At 36.1% G+C, this 20,692-nt stretch overlaps 3 protein-coding genes and 2 long non-coding RNA genes across 7 annotated transcripts; 3 read left to right on the top strand and 2 right to left on the bottom strand.

The window, feature by feature from the left end:
- Nucleotides 1-2,111: 2,111 nt before the first annotated feature.
- LOC107267875 lies at nucleotides 2,112-5,401 on the top strand. 2 transcript variants are annotated; one of them, XR_003059724.1, is made up of 3 exons: nucleotides 2,112-3,397; nucleotides 3,616-3,872; nucleotides 3,984-5,401. It is a non-coding gene; the product is annotated as an uncharacterized LOC107267875 (long non-coding RNA). The 2 variants fall into 2 exon arrangements; XR_001537704.2 differs by having other exon boundaries at nucleotides 2,112-3,441.
- Nucleotides 5,402-6,347: 946 nt separating this feature from the next.
- On the bottom strand, nucleotides 6,348-9,488 carry LOC112494370. The gene is made up of 4 exons (XR_003059725.1): nucleotides 9,237-9,488; nucleotides 8,169-8,351; nucleotides 6,575-6,764; nucleotides 6,348-6,448 (listed from the first exon to the last, which is right to left on the bottom strand). It is a non-coding gene; the product is annotated as an uncharacterized LOC112494370 (long non-coding RNA).
- Nucleotides 9,489-9,615: 127 nt separating this feature from the next.
- LOC107267907 (thioredoxin, mitochondrial) lies at nucleotides 9,616-10,709 on the top strand. Its single transcript, XM_015740102.2, has 3 exons — nucleotides 9,616-9,934; nucleotides 10,074-10,197; nucleotides 10,358-10,709. Exons 1-3 carry the CDS (start codon nucleotides 9,762-9,764, stop codon nucleotides 10,472-10,474), a joined length of 414 nt encoding a protein of 137 aa, XP_015595588.1. The 5' UTR covers nucleotides 9,616-9,761; the 3' UTR covers nucleotides 10,475-10,709.
- A 95-nt stretch (nucleotides 10,710-10,804) lies between these two features.
- LOC107267906 (uncharacterized protein C7orf50 homolog) lies at nucleotides 10,805-12,810 on the bottom strand. Its single transcript, XM_015740101.2, has 4 exons — nucleotides 12,462-12,810; nucleotides 12,079-12,337; nucleotides 11,761-11,950; nucleotides 10,805-11,682 (listed from the first exon to the last, which is right to left on the bottom strand). Exons 1-4 carry the CDS (start codon nucleotides 12,547-12,549, stop codon nucleotides 11,398-11,400), a joined length of 822 nt encoding a protein of 273 aa, XP_015595587.1. The 5' UTR covers nucleotides 12,550-12,810; the 3' UTR covers nucleotides 10,805-11,397.
- A 420-nt stretch (nucleotides 12,811-13,230) lies between these two features.
- Nucleotides 13,231-20,174, top strand: LOC107267868 (E3 ubiquitin-protein ligase MARCH6). 2 transcript variants are annotated; one of them, XM_025085110.1, is made up of 8 exons: nucleotides 13,231-13,368; nucleotides 14,104-14,549; nucleotides 14,636-15,229; nucleotides 15,320-15,422; nucleotides 15,518-15,849; nucleotides 15,931-16,587; nucleotides 16,671-17,130; nucleotides 17,244-17,986. In XM_025085110.1, the coding sequence occupies exons 2-8, from the start codon at nucleotides 14,163-14,165 to the stop codon at nucleotides 17,984-17,986; spliced, it is 3,276 nt and encodes a 1,091-aa protein (XP_024940878.1). In that variant the 5' UTR covers nucleotides 13,231-13,368; nucleotides 14,104-14,162. The 2 variants fall into 2 exon arrangements, with proteins under 2 accessions (XP_024940878.1, XP_015595521.1); XM_015740035.2 differs by having other exon boundaries at nucleotides 14,636-15,422; nucleotides 17,244-20,174.
- Nucleotides 20,175-20,692: the final 518 nt, after the last annotated feature.

Genomic DNA, 20,692 nt, shown 5'->3' with positions numbered 1-20,692 from the left:
TATAATTGGTTCGACGTAATATCTACCTATATAGACCTAAACGTACAGGATATACTGATACTTGATAAACGCATTCGATGTTACATCCACATAAATCTACGATATAAAGGAAACATTCAATAGAGATGGTATACATTGTGAGCCTTGAAATTCTGTAATATTGTGACTTTTAAAACATACTATAGACAGGCGTCATATGCTGTGTATTGTGTGCTATGTGTTTCCAGGAAGGTTACGCTGTAAAACGTGAAATTCCAGTGTATACGTTAATTATCTATATTAAGTGAGGCCATCATTCGCAGGCCTTTACCTATTAGCATTACTCGCAGTTGACATTCTTGCACGTATCATGTGCTCCCCGACTACGAATTTATTATTAAGAACCTAACAGCAAGGATACGTGAATTACAATGCTCAACGACAATATCGTCTGGGTCTGGTATTAGTATAGAATTAAGAATCTTACCTGTGTCTAAAAATAGTTGAAAAAAAGATTTGCTTGACCAAATTTATTCTCATGGGCGTTGGTACCACTGTGTATAGGTATACATACATATATGTAGTACATACATGCTAGAGATACGGTTTACTGTGCACGCGCGCGCGACACCTGATTAACGATGAGGAACGACGACTGCCATAAATGAGCCAGGATACAACAAACTTACTGTTCTCCAGATTTAGGACGTGGGGATTACTTTGACAGTTTTGTCAGGAGGAATGCAAACGTAACGGAGCCATTGAATTATCACTATTAATCATAAGGAATAAGCTGACAGTGTTGTATTCTTTGGTGTACAGTTTAATTGTATATTCAAAATCTTGATTAATCTATTGCGTTTGAAAATAATTCTATGCAAGGATGCGTTGCCTGTTACTAATGAAATGAGATTTTAACAATTTATAAATAAAACTATTGGAGCGATAATTTGTTTTGCGTGTAGATTTTTACTGGGACTTCTGGGTATACAGAGTCTGATATCTTCTGATGATGTAGGTCGAGGAGAGCGCTGTCAATTCGATGAGGATTATACAAGGAGTGCAGTTATAAAATATTGACAATGAATCAGTAAGCTTGGTATAAGCGAGTTTAAGAAAGTGAAAACTATTTCTTGTGATAGCAAAAGTGACTGAGAGAACGAGGAGAAAATCTATATCACTCACCATAGTCGAAAATCGTTAAGAGTAGACGAACCGTGCGTTTAAAAGAGGTTGAGCTGCGTTTATGGATTTCGAAAACATTCGAAATAACAATGCGCCGTGATTCGCGTCAGTCATTAACGATGTTCCTCGTTCTCCAGAGTTCCATCGATCACTTTTTATGTTAGAGTCACGAGCCATAGTTGAAACTCGCTAAGAGTGGACGAACCGTGTGTTTAAAAGAGGTTGAGCTACGTTTAGGGATTTCGAAAGCATTCGAAATAAGAGTGCGCGGTGATTCGCGTCAGTCGGTAACGACGTTTTTCGTCCTCCAGAGTTCCATCGATCACTTTATGTTGTTAGAGTCACGAACCCTTTACTCTCTGACAGTTCATAAATTCAGAGCCAACCCTCCAATCAGAACGATTCCCTGCCACCTTTATACAGACAATAGAACAGGCTAAGGCCAATAAGGAATCCAATAGGACAATCTGTAATATTTACCTTGTAAAATCTTGTGTGGTCAGCAATTTGACTATGAGAAAAGGTTTTTGTTCTTCTCTGTGGAAGTAGGACGCACGTGTAGATACATTCACATTATCGGGTAGGATAAGGGACGAACCGAAGGGTGAGTCCTGACAATATAACCTCCAAATGTGTTCGGTATATAGGCAAAGACCGCGCCTCTACTTTCCGTTTCCCACTGGCCTACTAAACGGCATCATCTCCCGAAATAGAAGCGTCATGGCGAGAAGCGCGAGGTGAAGAAAGGAGATAAAGGAAAAGAGGACAGCTAAAAGTGAGAAATAGCAAAATAGAACGAAGAGCAAGAGTGTAAAAAGTGGACTACAACTATAAGACAGACAGTGGAAGACTACGTTGGTCATCGAATCATTGAAATTGGATGGACTCAGCTAGTCAAATGCCAATCTTTATCGTGATACCTAATGGATTGTACGTTCGTTTTTATTAGCTAGGTCAATAGCGTCTATATCCTTTTGATAAACTCAAACTTCTACGATTAATCCCACTCGAATTTATTAAGGAAGAAACATATTAGTCTGATATTTTTGCTGTATATATATGCCTATTTAGTACAGTCAAGTAAAGAATTTAGCACAAAAAATTTGAAGCAAGTTTTCCACATCTCACACAGAACGTAGGTCTAATTTGAATGAACTAATGATAATGACTATACTACTCTATACTAGACTATACTCAAGGTTTAAAAGTTTGATATAATAATTAGAACTATAGGTTGTCATCTGTTAAGAAACCCTTTATCGGGTTGTCCAAAAGACCGTTAAGATCTATTCACGAGAGGACCTTTACAAATGGATAAATAAAACGGCCAGCTATTGTCCTTATTCAGCTTTGTTCCCTTTGTGGAAGATTATACATACATATGTCCATGCCTGTGAACGCATGAGAGTCTTTGTCCCCTTTCCATTGGAACGTTCCAGAAGAATCGGGATACGACTGCCGTTTTTATCCTCCATTCAAACGAAACTTTGAGCTCTTAGTTGTTTTGTATAACGTGTTCCTTGGCATCACGATATGACTATGTTTACTAAACATTTTCCTTATTTTAACTCATGGCGTGAGGCGCATTTACACGTGTAATAAATAGGCTAGAATGCTCATCATAGTTAAGTATAAAATCTCTTCCAGCAAAATCAAATAGCGATGCATAATTCAAATCGTCTCACAGTCACGGCATCTACGCTTTGAAGCGTCTTAGAAATTACCAGCAGGGAACAGCAATAGCGAAGTTGATAGCATTATTCTATTTAGTTCATAAAGTTTCTATGAACAATTGTAAAATATAAAAAATGATTTCCTATCTCTGTATTATTTTGCAGATTATTACTGAGGTCTGTGGCATCAGATACAGTCTAGTTAAGCTACCAATTGAAATCTCTTACCAGTTTCAATTAAGGATTCATTCTTTTTTTCTTAAAGCGCTATGAAAGCTACAAAACTACTTTTGTCTCTGCTGTCGTGTGGATGATATAATTAGGTCGCAGCATCGAACATTTGATATAAGAGAGGAGAGATCCTGTCATAATATTGTTAGCAAACTCGGTGTGAAGGTGACGGTATGTTTGCGCTCGCCCACGCCAGCATCTACTCTGCCATGGTATATCACGTGACTGATTTCCACTAGGTGTTACGTCGTAGATACACTAGATGTCCGTCCGGCTATACCTGAAGTTACTGACGTGATGTGGTAGTATACATCAGATTAAAAAAAAATGTAATCCATAATAACCACGCAGAGAACACTATTTTGAAATAATTGTATAGCCATCATTCTTTCAATCTATAATTATCAGACAATTAAATTAGATTAGAATTTTATAAGCTACAACTGTACTCTAATTCTAGTTATAATTTGATTTCTAATTTTGTATCAATACCTCTATGCTTTTTTATAGATTGAAACCTTAATGGATGTACATTGCTTTTTTTTAGAAGGATCCAAAGTAACCCAATGTTTCATGGGGTGCGATCGACTTGTCGCTGTAGGGTGCATTACGAGTGACGTAAAAGAAATGGGTCATGGGCATGTGAATAGGATTTGGTTATGCCTCAGCTAACCTGTGATCAGGAAAAATAATGAACGGCGACCGTTGGTCGTTATGGTAACCATCGTGTTGAGATTTCATCTGGTAGGCATCCGAGTACACGAGAATAGGAACCCCACTGACCTTGAAGCGGACAAATTGTCGGTATAAATATTTTCAGGCACTATATTCTACGGACTTCAAAGTCCAACATATCCAATACGTATTATAATACACTGAAAAACAATAATTTCTAAAATTACATTGTTGTTACAGGAAACATCAAGTTCGTACAACAAAAACAAATTACGTCAACGTCCATAAAGATTCATAAAAATTCATCATATTTCTTCAACTGGATGAACGGGAAACGTCCAGCACGTCGCTTCGGTTTCTTCTCTTTGAATCAAGAAATCCGTGTCCTTCGTGCTGTGGAAGGAAAGAAAAAAGATCCATTACCATTATCTCGATGCCGATGAAAATTATAAAGAAGCTGTATCTTTTCTATTGGGTTCTTACTCATGATTCTTGAACGACGATGTAGGCTAACCATTACGAAATTCCAATGAAGATAACTGCCAGCATTTCATGGAGAATTTAACATGTGGCTTATATTCTGCAATAAAATCTTCCAGTCATCCTATGCATCCGGTGGATTAAAACGTAAGAAAACTCATCGTCCACGTACATGAGCGTTTCTGAAAAATGTATAAAGTAAAAAAATTATCTGTCAACATCTACCGTTGCGTAACGTGACTCCATGTGCTACGAGGATTACAAGTTTCAAAGCATTCTATTTTATACAGCATTTATGTTACATGTCCACTTATGGCTTTAGTAGAAGAATTTGTTACATATGTACTCCGTAGGACTTAATTTAGCAATTAGGCCGTTATATCGTGCATCATGCGAATGCAATGTGCGGTAGGGTGTATAACGTTATGATATTACCACACGTTTAGCATCGATAATATTCATCGACCATTAAGCATAAACCATAAGCAATAAATATTCATGACAGTATACGATGTGTTATAATGAATCTTATAAATTTATACTCAAACTAATTAAGTGACAGTGATGTAATACAATAATTATTCTATGTATATCATACATCGCCCGACTAAAGGCAAAATTGCGAATAGACGTGGGATTTTTAGGTACCATAAGCGTTTTTGCATTTGTCACGCGATATCTTGCCAAAGTTAAAAATATACGTGGTACATTTCAGCAGTCGAGTCGCGCAAACTTTAAAATTATTTCTAAAAAGTGTATTATTGCTTAGAAACCATGAGTAAAAGATGTTACGTATCAAATTGTCACGCATTACGCATATGAATTGTAATATAATGTCTATTTAAGAATCGCACAACAAGTACGAGGCATTGACGAATATAAATGCTACAAGCCTCTCAATGTACGTTTAGCTCAGACTTGCCAGCAATATTAGTTTACAGTTTATATAGTAGTAATGAAGATGTACCAGATGTATGGTAGTACCAGTATAGTCTTAGATACTTGAATAAGATTGTTGTTCAGACAAATAGCATTAGTTATTCTTGTATTAACTGAGGCTTTATTCGTGGAGGCCATTTCGTCCAATGCGGAGGTCGTTACTGCAGGAAGTCCTCGTGTGATACATGGATAGAATAATTTTCTGTATAGAGAAGGATAAATAAAATGATTAAAGGTTTTGACTGTTAATGTCTCCTCGATTCACGTGTGATGGCATACTGACCTTTTATTATATAGATATACAATGCTTTCAACTAAATTCTAGCATTCTGGGCATTTCCCTTGTAGATCTGTTGATTTGATTCCAATGAAAACGTTTCAATCTGCTTGTATTAATAGTGACGAAACGGGAAGAATTTTGAGGTCAGTGTTGAGGTAATACAGTGCTAGGAGTTTGGTTAGATACTGGACAATGATCCTCTGTAGATGGTTCGTTAACGATGGGATACACTCTATTTTTGGACGACTCAAAAAATAGATAATAAATAACGATGATAAAACTCATACACGCCATCCTGCGAAACTTAAACGAATTTTTGACCTTAAAAAAACATTATGTCACATATAAGAGTGAAACGACGCCATAAGCTTTTAGCATATTAATATAAATTATATGTAAGCAATATAAAGAGATTCATGAATGTTTAAAATGTCAGATAGGAACATTGGACGTTTTTAAATCCTCTTTGGCGGCTAGATCTTTGCAGTTCACCTTTATACCTGTTACCCAAGCTGCTTAAGAAATGTATTAAAACAACTTGAAAACGGAATAAATCAGATTTGTGTGTCGGAAATTTCTTATAAAACCTTATAGATTTTACTACTGAAAATGAAATGGGATTCTCATTGACTTCAATTAAGAATTTATTGTTTCTGAGGTAATCACAAATAAAATCATATTGGACACGATAACTTATTAATTCTGATTGTAATTGAATCGGATATCTATTGGTTTGTATTGATTCTAATAAGAATTTTTAAACAGGGTATAGTTTGTCATACGACAAAACTATAAAATACTTTTTATATTCATCTTGTTTTTCTCTGTCAAAGATTAATTCATTTATGATTATAATATAGAATGATTCAATCGATTATTACGTACTAAATTTTCAGCTGGGTGAGTCATAACCTACAAAATGTTTCTCATGGACGGTATGGCAGTCTTTAGCAGTCTTGCAGGAAAACGATATGGCGACTATTGCTGCTGCCACTTGGAATAAAATCTGAAACGACAATGTAAGCAGATCAAGAAATAGGACCATAATTGACACCATTGAAAGTCCTTTGTACATATATCAAAGTTAGAGAGAAAAGGAGAGAGGGAGAGAGAGAAACAAATAAAATATTACTTTCCGTACGTGATTCATCGTGCCTTGTACGTGCTTTGTTTTACGAATGGCTCTTACGTAGGACCCAACTTGTATCTACTAGTCGCGCATGCATTGCTACAAAGCAAAATACGCTACAGCTTTAGATCCAGTACGTATAATATGTATTGTAGCCACTGGCCATCGTTAGACCATGTATAGGCATCCCTTTCTAAAAAAAAACCACATGAATACAAATTTCTTACAAAATGAAAAAAATATTGAATTAAACTCTGAAAATACTCTAGGGTGACTGACAAAGAAGATACCTCGGGTGTTCCACTCCGATTTCGTTTTTATTGAAATACGTTATTCTCCATCAAAATCTGAGCACGTGTCTTTTTTTCGGCTCTCACAGATCCAGTCGAAATATTTAAATGTACCAATTCAAAGATAATCCTCATGGTGAATAATGAAAACTGCCTTTCGGTCGGTTCTGGTGGGTTGAATGCATTAAAATTTATAGGAGTTGAAAAGTCCGATATTTTTATAACAAAAAACAACTACTGATTAGATTTTGAAGAAATCAATTGCATTTTAAAGTTCTAAAAAAGTAGGAGATACATGTTTTTGCGTTTTCAACACGTGAACTACCCCTATGCCAGTGCAACCAATTTCTCATTACAGTGGCACTATCCTGCTTCAATTTGTTTTCTGACGCCCTTCTGGCGGGATTCCTCGTACGCTCGCGAGGTCTTCAGATCTTCTTAATCCTAAAGGTTTTGGAGGTCGCTCAAACCGAATTTGAACATTAAAGTTTGAAATTCACAATGCCAGATACTGTCAAAATGCAATTTTTCAATTGATACGGCGAGAGGTAATTTCCCTTGCAGAAGTATGCGAAACTGTGAAAACCACCCTCAAGGAGGCCAACTTTGGGGGTTGATTACACCCGAAACGAACAAAATCGAAAGGGGACACCTGGGGTACTTTCCTTGTGGGTTGATAAAGGGTTGTCCGACTCAAAAAGATATACATTATTTGAGCAACTAACATCTTGTTAGTGAACAGATTGGTCAATATAGAAAGATGCTATTTTCGATTTTGAATTAAAGTGGCTGATTTTGTAAAATGCGCTTGTTTTTAAAAAGAGACAGATCGGATCAGAAGGGGACTACTTTGTAATTGAAAATCATAGTTAGTCAAGAACTAATGACGTATGATTATGAAATATTAGTTATGCTCAGAAATTCACTAACTGATTTGTGAAAGAACTGATTGATTTAATATTTGATTGGTTTTTGAAAAACGATGGTGCAAATTAGTTGCTCGGTACATTAATTGTATTTTTCTAAGATAGATATGCAGTATGAAACTAATTTGTCCAGAGTGCTGCGTCGCTCCTTTCTTGTTTTCGCATGCCAACCGCCAGGTTTGCTTTAACAAAGCTAAATAACATGTGTCATATTATTCAAGGACATTTCGACGATACTTGTTAATAATCGTGAGGAACGGATTGCCAATTTACTACAGGGCGATTATTGTTATTAATACTAAGTGACTGTAGCGATGATTCTAAGTCGCTTGAATGACTCTAATGTAAATTGTAAGCAGTGTATATTTGCATGACAGTTACCGTGCGTCCAGTATGTTTCACGGTGACGTCAGGAGTTGAAAGTTTTTTTGTCAAGGCCTTATGAGCGATAGGACAGAGGGATTCTTATTGCATTCGTATTCATTACTTATTGTAGTTGCATAAGCCTTCACTTTGATTAGTTTCTTTATTTCTCATCTCCTGTCTCTTTCACCTTTATACATCCTGTAATTGTAATAAAAGATTATTAACAAAGTATAGCAGACATTGGCTAATGCAGAGTCTTCTCTGAATAAGGTTTATGTGTCTGTCTCCTTCTGCTTTGAATTTGACAAATATAGTAATTAAAAAACATATTCTATTTGTTTACACACTGACGTAATTCTACGGGGGGTAAGTCCATTTTTTATTGTAAAAACAACAGTTATATTATTGCTTTTACTTACCCGACATTTTGGGATTAACAATTAATTAATATGTTAGTTGTTTTTAATGTGGCATGATGTCATGATGTATAATCAATGGCTATGATTTGCGTACGTCTACTAAGGTCAGTTACCTCTAATCAAATGACTTGAAGATCACGTTTGTGTATAAAAAACAGTAAAGAAATATTTAGGATTACGCAATATTATGCTTACGTGAATTTACCATCTGATTATGCTAAAAATAAAAATGTACTTTTTCTTAGATATTATATGTATATAGCCGTTGACGGAATTAAATTATGTGTAATTAAAATTTTTTAATTAATACAAAAACGTGAACAGCGACACTTCTTAATCTGTGTTCGGATGACGTGCTCGAAGAAATATATGATTAAATTCTGTTCAGGAATTACTTTTAAAAGTATATAGTAATGTATACATTGATAGGGATTCTAGAAAATTAAATTGCGAAATTACGTGACAGAATTGAAAATTCCGACATATTTATTTTGCAGCACGGTGGAATTCTTGACATTCTTTAATTGTTTAACCCTATATATTACGTGGCATCGATTTTTCTAATTCGATTATACACGTCCTGGTTTTTTCCACTGCTGAAAGTCGTACGAGTATGAAAAGTTCTCCTTTAAGAACAAGTGGAAAAGAGGTGGAAGGACGTTACCTGTGCTTTTTATTTTACACTTGGTTATCCTAAACAAGTAATGTTATGTGCGCATTTGGCGCATATGTTGTACTTGTGCGGAATGAATGTTAAATACTTTAGCACGGAGTACATAAATCTTTTGAAGTATCGATCATCGACGAGATTATCTCACCGAAGTAGAAAATAACGTTACATATAAGACAAAATTCGATTGTATACGGCTCCATCTAGAACAACAAATATGAACTTAGAATGAAGTATTAAAATTTACAACTTTAGTTATCGATAGTCGTTTTTATCGACTGTAACATGAGGGCTGCAGTAGTAGTCGGTAAAGAAGAACTTCTAGGGAATTTTTCCCTCTTGACAAGGAAACGTAGCTGTTGGCTACTTTGACGAATTATAGCTGACGGAATTACTACTAGCAGACTGAAATTCTGTAATCGTGCTGGTCTTATTTATAATTTTGTACAAATAGAGGTTGCTTCTTTTGATTTTTAATAATTATTGTTTTCTATTATTATTTGCTCAATAACTGTCAAGATGTTGCGTATTGGAGCACGAGCCGTACGTAATACCTTAGTTAGTCGAAATTTCGCCAATGCTCCGGCTCAGGAAGCTGCGGTATCGGCAGCCTTTAAAGTTCAGGATAACAAAGATTTTAACGAACGTGTTAAAAACTCTAAAGTGCCTGTAATCGTTGACTTTTTCGCTACGTAAGTTAATCAGTGTTATTTTCTACATTATTTTCATTATATTATATTCATATATTTGGTTGACTATATGACGACATGATTCTGGAAGGCTTTATCAGTATTGTCGTGTTATTCATAAGATTTTTTTTCATTCATTTAGATGGTGCAATCCGTGTCGTATGTTAACACCACGTTTAGAGTCAGTCATTGCTGAGAAGCAAGGTAAAATTCTCCTGGCTAAGGTTGACATCGATGAGAATACAGATCTTGCCTTAGATTATGAGGTATGTACATTTCTTGTTTATATCTTTTTATCTCTTGATTGTTTTCTTGAAACGATCACCTAACAAGCCATGTTCATAAACAGCTGTTATGTATGGATGTTTTGATGCTCGTATCTTTAAACTAAGCTGCTTGAATTATAAAATTATATTTACATTGTAGGTAGGATCCGTTCCTGTTCTTATCGCCATGAAGGATGGTAAAGTCTTAGAGAGAATAGTTGGTCTTCAAGATACGGATAAACTTCGGCAGTTTGTTAACAAATACGCTGAGCAATAATAACTTGGAAATTCTAAGTAATCACAGTAACTTTATAATTGAATTTATTAGCAGTATGAAAATAAAATAGGTATAATCAAAGTTGTACTATGGAGCAGTAGATACTTTAACGTAGTGTATATTGTGCAATTAAAGCTATAGCCTTGTGAAAATCTGTTAAACAGAGATTATTTATACGTAATCTGCAACGATGATGTTATTATGTAACTAAATAAATATATTCATTTGTAATGTACAGGCGAATTTTATTGAGATATTTACAGGTGTATGATTATTACCAATCAATTATACAAACTAAATATAAACACGTGTAAAAAGACAAAAACATAATGAATCCCGTAAATCATTCTATTTATGTCAAACAGTATAAAATTTACAAGGCAAATAACAGACATGCGTATCTTCGATAACAGCTTGAAAATGCTTCAAGCTATTTTAATAAATTTCCTCAAGTTATTACGTACGTAGTTTCATATTGAAATGGAACAGTAGTCTCTTTGTAGCTTAAAGCTATTAAAGCAAAGAAACCCTGTATCTTATTTTAAAGATTTTTGTTCATTGTATAATCAATGGAATTAAAAAAGTATACAAGAATAACAAGGATTTCTTCTTTAATACACTGCATTATATTTTTTTGTCATCGACTTGCATATCTTTGATATAGATCATAAATTTCCAGTACATATGTACATAAATAATGAAAATCAGTATCAGAGAATCTTCTAAGATACCAATGATAATGTATGGCTTTGTAGAATGTCATACATGTCACACGTGATTAAAGTAGTAATGAGAAAAAACCGCATAAAATTTGATGATTTCAAAGTGATTTGATGCGTCATTAAGCCTTCCTACCAGTAGTAGATCTTCCTACTGCCTTCACTGATACGACTGCGAATTTTCTTAATGCCTTAATTTGACCCTTATGTTTCCGTAGGTAAAGCTTGTAATAGCTGCCTAGCTCTTTTATACTCAACAGATTCCATTATGCTGTCCTTCGTTTCATCGTCTTCTTCATCTTCTAGCTTCTTAATTACATCCATACCCTTTTTCAGTAAAAGTTCTCGAGCCATTCCTTTACATCCCTCGAAATATTCAAGAACTGTTGGAAATATTGCATCTGGAATCAAGTTCTTATCCAGTAAATGATCTATCAACCAAATCTGTCTGATCTTTTCAAATTTCCATTCACTTTTTGCATGCTTCCACTGAAATTCAATTATATATTCAATATGAGTTTGGAATCCTTATAAGAATAAGTATATAAAATTAGTGAACTATTATACCTTCGAAACATAGCTGAGGGCTTTCTGCATCACTTCAAGTCTACTTGCTTCTCTTTTGTCCATTTCTTTCTGTTCAGCCTTTTCTCGTTTAACTTGCCGTTTCGACGGTTTCTTGGCATTCTTTTTATCACCTTCCATTACTTCTTCATCATTTCGATCGATCTCTTCTTTGATTTCATTTACAAGATTGCTATGCACATTTCCAGAATTGTAATAGAAATGCATTAGACTTTACTAATGTTCTACAATAGTTATTATAATAACAGTATGCAATTTTAATCAAATAGAAGTAGATAAACATTAAATCAATGCACTCACCCAGAACCCTTAATCTTCTTCATCAAACTTCCATTGTTGACATTTTCAATTGAGTTCTGATCATTCTTTTGTTTTCTCTTGCCATTACCTGTTGTCCTTCTATCATCTTTGAACTCTGTATATTGATTACTGACTCCATTCGATGGTGAAACACTAGATATTTCCTCAGATTTCACTTGTTCTACTTTCACTATCTTAAATTCGTGGCCAGATTTATCGGCAGTTTCAGCACCATTTGAATTAACACCTAGCGCAGAATCTATCAGAATATGAGATCCGTTAAATACCAATAACGGAGTATCGTTATTGTAATAACTAATCTAATATAGAAGCATATCACTATAAGAACTTTTTCTTTAATTTAACACATTGTTCAGTCATACCTTCTTCGATCTTGATCTTTTTTTTCGTGCGTTTTCTTGCTTTGGCTTTTTTAACCTCAAAATTTACAGTTCCGCTCTCGGATCCCATTATTGGGATGATAAGCACTTTACGAAGGCAATAAAAAGACTATTATCAGTATCCCCACGGACAAGGTACGCGAATGTTAAAAAAAATACAAATAATCCTATCTCGTATTAGATAAAACACGTTTCAACAAATTGCCATGCGGATTTTAAAATTTGTAGGCCCGGCACACGCATTGGCGAATATGAACGATTCGAATTTCGATAGATGTTCCATCACGACAAAAATGAAAATTAGTGGATTTATTTCATAGCATTCTTTAATAGGAAGTGCGTCACAGATTTTGGACAAAATAAAGGAAATATTCAATTATTTATGGACAAAGAAATCATAAAATATGGGCTAGCCTTTATTTCATATAAACTGTGAGCATTATCAGTTGTGTACTTTCATTGTTATATCTTTATCAAGGTTGTCAAACTCTTAATATAACTTATTTTAATTTGCTCTTTAAATTAGCCATGGACAGCCATAACCAGAAATCGAATAAGGAATAATTGGGAATGATCAGAAATAATTGGGTATGTTCAGCAGAAACACCGCTGAGGGAGCAAATACATTTGATTGGTCAAATCTCCACTATTGTAAGATTTACGATCAAATGACCAATCAAACGAATTTGCTCCCTCAACGGTGTTTCTGCTGAACGTGCCTATCAATAAAATTCTATTCTCCTTCTTCCAGTAGTCTGGTGACATTAATGTTTCTCTATTGACGAGCCTGTCAAAATGTCTAGAGAGAAACAGCTGGAAGTAGCAGTGAATATTTTTCGATATTTTGCATAACAGTTTTCGTTTTGATGTATTTTTAAGGAGAAGACACGTAAGTACTCATATTTATTATATTAATGGATCTCATATACACATTAATTTGGCTCTAAATTACGAGTCTCGTTAGAAATATCATTTTGTTTTGGGACGACGCACTTTTGCCATTTAATGAAAACTCTGTTGTCCTGGATGGTAACCTGATTTTTTACACGTAAAATGTATTTACAATCTGAGAACGTCATTGCAGTGATTTGACAAACACATTAATTACTATTGCAAGTGACTGAATGCTTTCAATATAATTGGTCTATAGTTACCTTGTAATTATTGTATTATGACTCCATTTGCTGTATCATTATCAAAATTAGCCTTGTATAATTACTGTATAAATGCTTTGTCATATTTAAATAATATATTTCAGTCTCCTGTCAACTGTAATAATTTGAATATATTTCATTGTATCTACATTTCTATCTATATGACAATGACCTATATACCAATGATAAATAGAATTCTTACCTAGATTTCATGTTGCACAATCTAGTTTCATATTTCATGTATTGTCAATGTAATATGAGTACAGGAAGTTATTCAATTTAAATCATTTTTCATTGTATATTAGATGAATTTTTCCAGCTAAACCATGGAATACGACTCCTTCTTGAAGTTAGCTATAGATTTCTTAGTTTTTTTTACATGTAACCCTTCAGGGAAGAGTCCTATTTTGCAGTTTTACCATTTGCCGTTATGTTTACAAGGATTTCATGTTGTTTCTAAATATCTTTAGGATTGCTGATCTGCTATTGAAAACAATTGACGTGACAGTTGTCTTTAAAAGGCGCAAACATGACGGAGGACATGTTGGGTGCAGACATATGCAGGGTCTGTAGATCAGAGGGTCTGGCTGACAGACCTCTGTTCCATCCTTGCATTTGTACCGGTAGTATAAAATGGATACATCAGGAGTGCTTGGTACAATGGATGCGGTACTCGCGCAAGGAATACTGCGAGCTGTGTGGTTATCGGTTTTCATTTACTCCAATATACAGTCCAGACATGCCTCGACGCTTGCCATTGCGCGATGTCGTGGGTGGTTTGCTGTCAAGTATAGCCACTGCAGTGAAATACTGGCTACACTACACCCTGGTAGCCATTGCATGGCTTGGAGTTGTTCCATTAACTGCCTGTCGTACTTATCGAACACTGTTCAGTGGTTCCCTCGATCTAGTCCGGGTAATATAATAGTTTTAATACACAACATAAATGACTATGTATGAAATAAGTACAAGAAGATCAACAGCATGTTTTTCTGATCGCAGATAATGTCGCTGCCGATGGAGATGCTATCGACAGAAAACGTTTCTTCCGACGTTTTCCATGGATGTTTTGTAGTGACCTGCACTCTGTTTGCTTTTATTGGCTTAGTCTGGCTTCGTGAACAAATTTTACACGCGGGTGGTCCTGATTGGCTTGAAAGAGATAATGTACAGCTGCCACCAGTAGACAATCCTCCTCAACCTGGTGGACAACCCCAGCAAGCCCACAACCAACAAGCAATTCAACAACCAGAAGCTCAGGATAACAACAACATACCACCATTCGTAGAAGATCCTCCACGAGAGGAAAGAGGACCTTACGGTGGCAATGTACAATTGGAACCAATTAATAATCCCCGCCAGGATGACAGACGACCTCAACAGGTTCAGGCTCAACAGGGAGTCCAGCAACCGGAAGCTCCAAATAACAACAACATACCACTATTCCCAGAAGTTCCGTTACGAGAAGAAAGAGGACCTTATATTGGGAATGCACAATTACAACCGGACAATAATCTTAACCAGAACGATGGACGGCCTCAACAGGCTCAGGGTCATCGAGGAATCCAACATCCGGAAGCTCCGCATAACAACAATGTACCGCCATTTGTAGAAGACCTTCCACAAGATGAAAGGGGAGCTTTTGCTGACAATGTACAACCACTACCAGCAAATAATTTATTTCAGGGTCAACAAGGAATTCAGCAACCAGATGCTCCAAATAATAACAACGTACCACATTTTGTGGATGATCCTGTAGTTCCACAGCCACTTGTATATATTGTTGAAGGTAGCATTTTCGTTTGCAGTACAATTGAATCCTTTTTTTGAATGACAATTATGAATGTATCACAATGATAATTTTGAATGAAAATTATGCGCCAGGTAACAACATGGATGCTCATGAACCACGAGAGGTTAATATACCTGAACCTGCGGATATTGGCGAGCCTGACAGAATGCCAAGGGGAGATGAACCTCTTCCACCGAGGGATGAACCTGGGATAGATGGTGCCCAACCAAATGCTGCTGCAGATGGAGGCTGGAGAGGCCAACCTCAGGAACAAGTTGAAGCAGAAGAGGCTAACTGGAACCCAATGGAATGGGATCGACCTGCTGAAGAATTAACATGGGAACGTCTGCTTGGTTTGGATGGTTCACTCGTATTCCTGGAGCATGTTTTCTGGGTTATCTCATTAAACACTTTATTCATTATGGTTAGTTTACCAAACGATACTAGCGACCAGTAAAATTAAGCTCAAATCTCTGTATTAAATTCCAACTTTCTCTGTTCTCAGGTGTTTGCATTTTGTCCATATCACATCGGCCACTTTGCAATAGCAGGATTAGGCATGCAAGAACATGCAGCTGCCTCTCATTTTGAAGGCCTAGTGACTACCCTCTGCGGTTACTGCGTAATCGGTTTATGCCTCGTTGTACTTCATACCCTGGCGGCGCTACTGGGTCAGCAACGTTCTCAACGAATCCTAGGCCTTTGCTATGTCGTGGTGAAAGTCTCCCTGTTATCCGTTGTCGAAATTGGAGTACTACCTTTAGTGTGCGGATGGTGGCTGGACATTTGTTCCTTGGCAATGTTCGACGCAACTTTGAAAGACAGAGAATCCTCCTTTAGATTTGCCCCAGGCACATCCATGTTTATTCATTGGTTGGTTGGAATGGTGTACATCTATCACTTCGCCTCTTTTATCCTACTTTTACGAGAGGTTCTGAGACCTGGTGTACTCTGGTTCCTGAGGAACTTGAACGACCCGGACTTCTCTCCGATTCAGGAGATGATACACTTGCCAATTTTGAGACACGCTAGAAGACTCGTCGCTTCCGCTGTTATATTTGGTACAGCTATTCTTCTTATGCTCTGGTTACCGATAAGGCTACTGAAATGGGCATGGCCAGGATTCCTACCCTACACCGTAACTGTACAGAGTGAAGCTCAGGTAAGATTTTTTTTTATAGCGTGAATCATAACACATTTTATATTAAAAATTTGTTTCACCCACTCTTCGAATTATATAAACAGGTCAGCGAATTGTCTCTTGAGCTTCTATTACTCCAAGTCATTCTTCCTGCTTTGTTGGAGCAATCCCACACGCGCACCTGGCTCAAAGCTCTGGTTAGAGGTTGGTGTCGTGTGGTAGCATGGTTATTAGATCTGCAATCCTACCTCCTCAAAGACCAAGCTGACGAACCAGGTCCAGCAGTCATTGAGGAAGCACAACATCCAGGCTTAGGTGCTGCACATCAAGCACTCATGCACAGAGAAGCGGGCAGAGAGACAGACTTTCAACCTTATATAAGACCACGATGGTTCCCTGCTAGATTAGTAGGATTACTCTTCTGCGTATGCATATCTTTAGTCGTGGCTAGCCTGATCGCGATGACCCTACCAGTTTGGTTAGGTCGCCGAGTAATGGCACTGTGGATGGTCGGAGCACCAGCACCATCGCCACCGGTGCTGCCACCAACACTTTTCAGCAATGGTGAGTACAACGCGTTACGTTTCATTCATGATCAATCAACATGAATCATCTTTAAGTTACAACAAAAGCATAGATTCATAACCGTCCCCACTCAGACAAACTACTCTTTCCAGATGGAACCGAAAGTGTGGTAACCCTATCCGGAAGAGTGCACGAGGTGTACACAGTAGCCTGCGGTACCTACGTTTGCTGGGCAGCCGTGCGAGGTCTAGCCCTAGCCTTCTCGTGGTTACCACGTGGACGTCGAGCTGTCCTGGACAGAATAAAGCATTGGGCAATCCTGGGAGTAAAAGCCTCAGTCGCCTTTGTCCTTCTCGTCGGAGTGATTCCGCTCCTATTTGGCTTGCTCCTGGAACAAGTCGTAGTAGTGCCTTTGCGAGTACCTCTTGAACAAAATCCAATACTATTCGTGTGGCAAGACTGGGCCCTCGGCGTCCTGTACACGAAAATAGCAACAGCTGTAACAATGATGGGTCCGGAATGGAGACTTCGTCTCGCGATCGAGCGGGCCTACAATGATGGCATCAGGGAGATGGACTTGAAATTTGTCGTGACGGAATTAGCAGCACCAGTTATCTGTTGCTTTGGACTTGCTCTGGCAATTCCTTACGCGATCGCCTATGGAATAGTTCCACTAGTTGTGACAAATCTACAGACCCAGATTCTCATAGCGCGACGCCTCTATCCTTTCCTACTATTGGTTAGCCTGGTGTGCGTCCTCGTTAGCTTCCAGATACGTCAATTCAAAAAGCTCTACGAGCATATAAAGAACGATAAGTATCTCGTGGGACAGCGACTGGTTAATTATGAGCATCGCAATAAATCCCAAAACCAACAGTCACAGAGATCGAGCTAACGATACGGATGTTAAAATTGATGCAGAGAAGAAAGCAAAAGGAAATACCTTTTACTTGGCCACGCTCCTTCGATGAGAATAGAATGAACGGCGAACTAGGTTAGCTTCATGTACATTCTTATTATATCTTGAGATACTGTTCTATTATGACGATCAATAAGTTATGTTTGAAATCTGTGCTTTAATTTCTTTTTAATATCTTAATATATTTATGTAAGCGATAACGAATAAATCGAAAAGACTGTTTGGTTTCCAACGCTATCACTTTTACGTGAGACGTATCGCTTAGCACCCTAGAAGAGAGAATGTGTAATCAGTAATTCTTGGTTACTTGGTTCTTGGCCATTGGTTCATAAAAAATTACTCGTGATCCTAATATCTTTTTGAGATGCTTGTTGGGTGATTTTTTTCTCTCTCATTAACCTTATCTTATAAAAGTGGATTCTAGGAATAGTTTCGTTACCACGTACGAGTCCTAGTGTGCGTAATAAAAAATTTATAGTGAATACCTAGTGTAACGCTAATGTAACTGATAAATCTGAACAATAGTGATGATTCCCGAGATATAAAGTCAGTGCGATAAAGCTTGTTATGGCAGTGTCTCTGAATCGATGAAAATAGAAACTTAGAAATAAATTTCTTCCCAGGTAACACATGAAGGGATGAAGATGGAACAAAATTATGATTTTCTTTGTTGCGCAACCAATTGGTTAATTATTTTCATACTTGAGGAGGCAATGCGATACTGGCTTGCTAGTATACTTTTATGGTTTAGAGAACTTATTATATTTCAATACTTTAACTGTAACAGTATTGCATAACAGTCTAATGGAAATTCCTCTTTGATTAAAACCTAAAAGAGAAGGAATTTTAAAAATCTTGTATTTGAATGAAGTTATTATAAACCTCAAACAAAAGTGAAGGTTCTGGAAAAAGCATAAAAACTTTGTTACTTTGATTCAATACTAAAGTTTAATTAACACTTATGTGTTCTATTGAAATACTATATTGTGTTCGTGCTCACATCTGGGCTTATGAATTTGACCATGATTCTTTTTATCGAATCTTTAATTTCTTACTGGAGTATTGCACTAGTATATACATTTTGATCATTGTTAAATAAATATACTAAAACCGTCAAATACCAGAGGTGCTCATTTAATTTATCAATTACATTTATTATTGAACTACCATACTAACTATAGAACAAGAGTTAAATGAACACCTTTAAGTATATTTTTCAGTAAATTCTTCATGTAAAAGTGCTATATGTTAAAAACTACTTGAGCTGTTGATTTTTAGTCGCGGATTTCCTCGTCCGTAAAGACGCTTTAGGAAGTTCCAAATGTTATAACGTTCTGTTCTTTTAGGAATATTCATAATCAACTCTTGTATTTTGGCTTGAACAGCGAGTAAATTTTGTCACATAAAAGTAATAGAGATAAATAGTGGGCGGTAAATGATCGGGAAAGGTAATTGAAATCAGCTATAGATTATATATACAGGGTGATTCCATTGGAAAGAAACGACATCTACTTTGAAAGTGGATTTATGTCGATGGAACAATCTGTAAGCAATGTCTTATTTTAAAATATTATTCTCCATACTCTAGACAGGATGCACCGACATTGCTTTGATAGTCACTGAATTAAAAATGACCGGACATTTGGATTATTGTTTGTCTAAGAAAGCGCAGAGGATGATATGATTAATAATCTTGAAGCTCAATCATGAAAGGTTCACAAATATATATTATACAGGTAGGTATCAAAAATGGATTTCGTTTTATCTATGCAATCATGTTTGTATATTTTTACTCAGTGATTGTCAGAGAATCCACTCTGTAGTGTTGACTATTAATTTGAACATCCTGTACATAGATACATTACGTACGCATAGAGTATCTTTAAGAAAAGCAGTTATATGCGATTAAATTTTTCTATAATAAATCTGTATCAATACTTCATAGTCCGCTGTTAGAAATTCTCAGACGAAAATTTAATAATTCATATTATCTCACGGTGATAAGATGTATTTTAAATGTTTCCTTATATTCTACAAACAAAAGAGACGACTCGAATAAATGTGTGTCTCGAAAAAAGAAAAATGTGTAAGAACCTCTCTACAATAAAGAACAAACGAGGATAGTTACAAGAGTTTTGAAATAAAAATCTTCATATATTTTAAATCCAAGCGTACACATGATTGTTTTTGTTCTGTAAATGACAAACTGTTCTTATTTTTTTTTTTTTAATAAAAAATAACAGTAGTAAAATTTTTTCAACGTTTCTTTACAGAAACATTACTCACAATTACTTACGCGCGTTACGTATTATATTAATCATGACGTGATTGATTAACAGCATAAAAAAGATAAAATGAATTAAAAAAGAATCCGAAGATTAAAAAAAATTTAATTTCATCGCGCTGTAAGATATTTCGAGCGCCTTTAAGAGCTTGTTAACAGTCGAGTGTAAATCATTGTCAAAATATTATATATTGGGTTGGCATGAAAGTAATGAGACACTCTAGAAAACTCGACACATGTCCTTTTTTGAATTAATTGTTTTTGACCATATTCTATTCTATATACCCACAGAGCGGAAGTATCTAGAATGTTCTACAACATACTTAAATATGGTCAAAAACAATTTAAAAAAGGACATGTGTCAAGTTTTCTAGAATGTCTCATTACTTTCATGCCAA

This window comes from Cephus cinctus, unplaced genomic scaffold (genome assembly GCF_000341935.2).
Source record: "Cephus cinctus unplaced genomic scaffold, Ccin1 Ccin1_scaffold0457, whole genome shotgun sequence".
In the NCBI taxonomy this organism is placed as follows: Eukaryota; Metazoa; Arthropoda; class Insecta; order Hymenoptera; family Cephidae; genus Cephus; species Cephus cinctus.
The sequence above is the reverse complement of the archived record's forward strand: the minus strand, read 5'-3'. Positions and strand labels throughout refer to the sequence as shown.

What these genes read in the sequence shown, in the direction of transcription:
- LOC107267907 (XM_015740102.2), top strand. Translation starts at nt 9,762, where the DNA reads ATGTTGCGTATTGGAGCACGAGCCGTACGTAATACCTTAGTTAGTCGA. An exon ending in ATCGTTGACTTTTTCGCTAC is followed by an intron (nt 9,935 to 10,073) that starts GTAAGTTAATCA and finishes TCATTCATTTAG; the next exon opens with ATGGTGCAATCCGTGTCGTA. An exon ending in ATCTTGCCTTAGATTATGAG is followed by an intron (nt 10,198 to 10,357) that starts GTATGTACATTT and finishes TTTACATTGTAG; the next exon opens with GTAGGATCCGTTCCTGTTCT.
- LOC107267906 (XM_015740101.2), bottom strand. Translation starts at nt 12,549, where the DNA reads ATGGGATCCGAGAGCGGAACTGTAAATTTTGAGGTTAAAAAAGCCAAA. An exon ending in AAAGATCAAGATCGAAGAAG is followed by an intron (nt 12,338 to 12,461) that starts GTATGACTGAAC and finishes ATATTCTGATAG; the next exon opens with ATTCTGCGCTAGGTGTTAAT. An exon ending in AAGAAGATTAAGGGTTCTGG is followed by an intron (nt 11,951 to 12,078) that starts GTGAGTGCATTG and finishes AAATGTGCATAG; the next exon opens with CAATCTTGTAAATGAAATCA.
- LOC107267868 (XM_015740035.2), top strand. Translation starts at nt 14,163, where the DNA reads ATGACGGAGGACATGTTGGGTGCAGACATATGCAGGGTCTGTAGATCA. An exon ending in GTTCCCTCGATCTAGTCCGG is followed by an intron (nt 14,550 to 14,635) that starts GTAATATAATAG and finishes TTCTGATCGCAG; the next exon opens with ATAATGTCGCTGCCGATGGA. An exon ending in CTGTACAGAGTGAAGCTCAG is followed by an intron (nt 16,588 to 16,670) that starts GTAAGATTTTTT and finishes TTATATAAACAG; the next exon opens with GTCAGCGAATTGTCTCTTGA.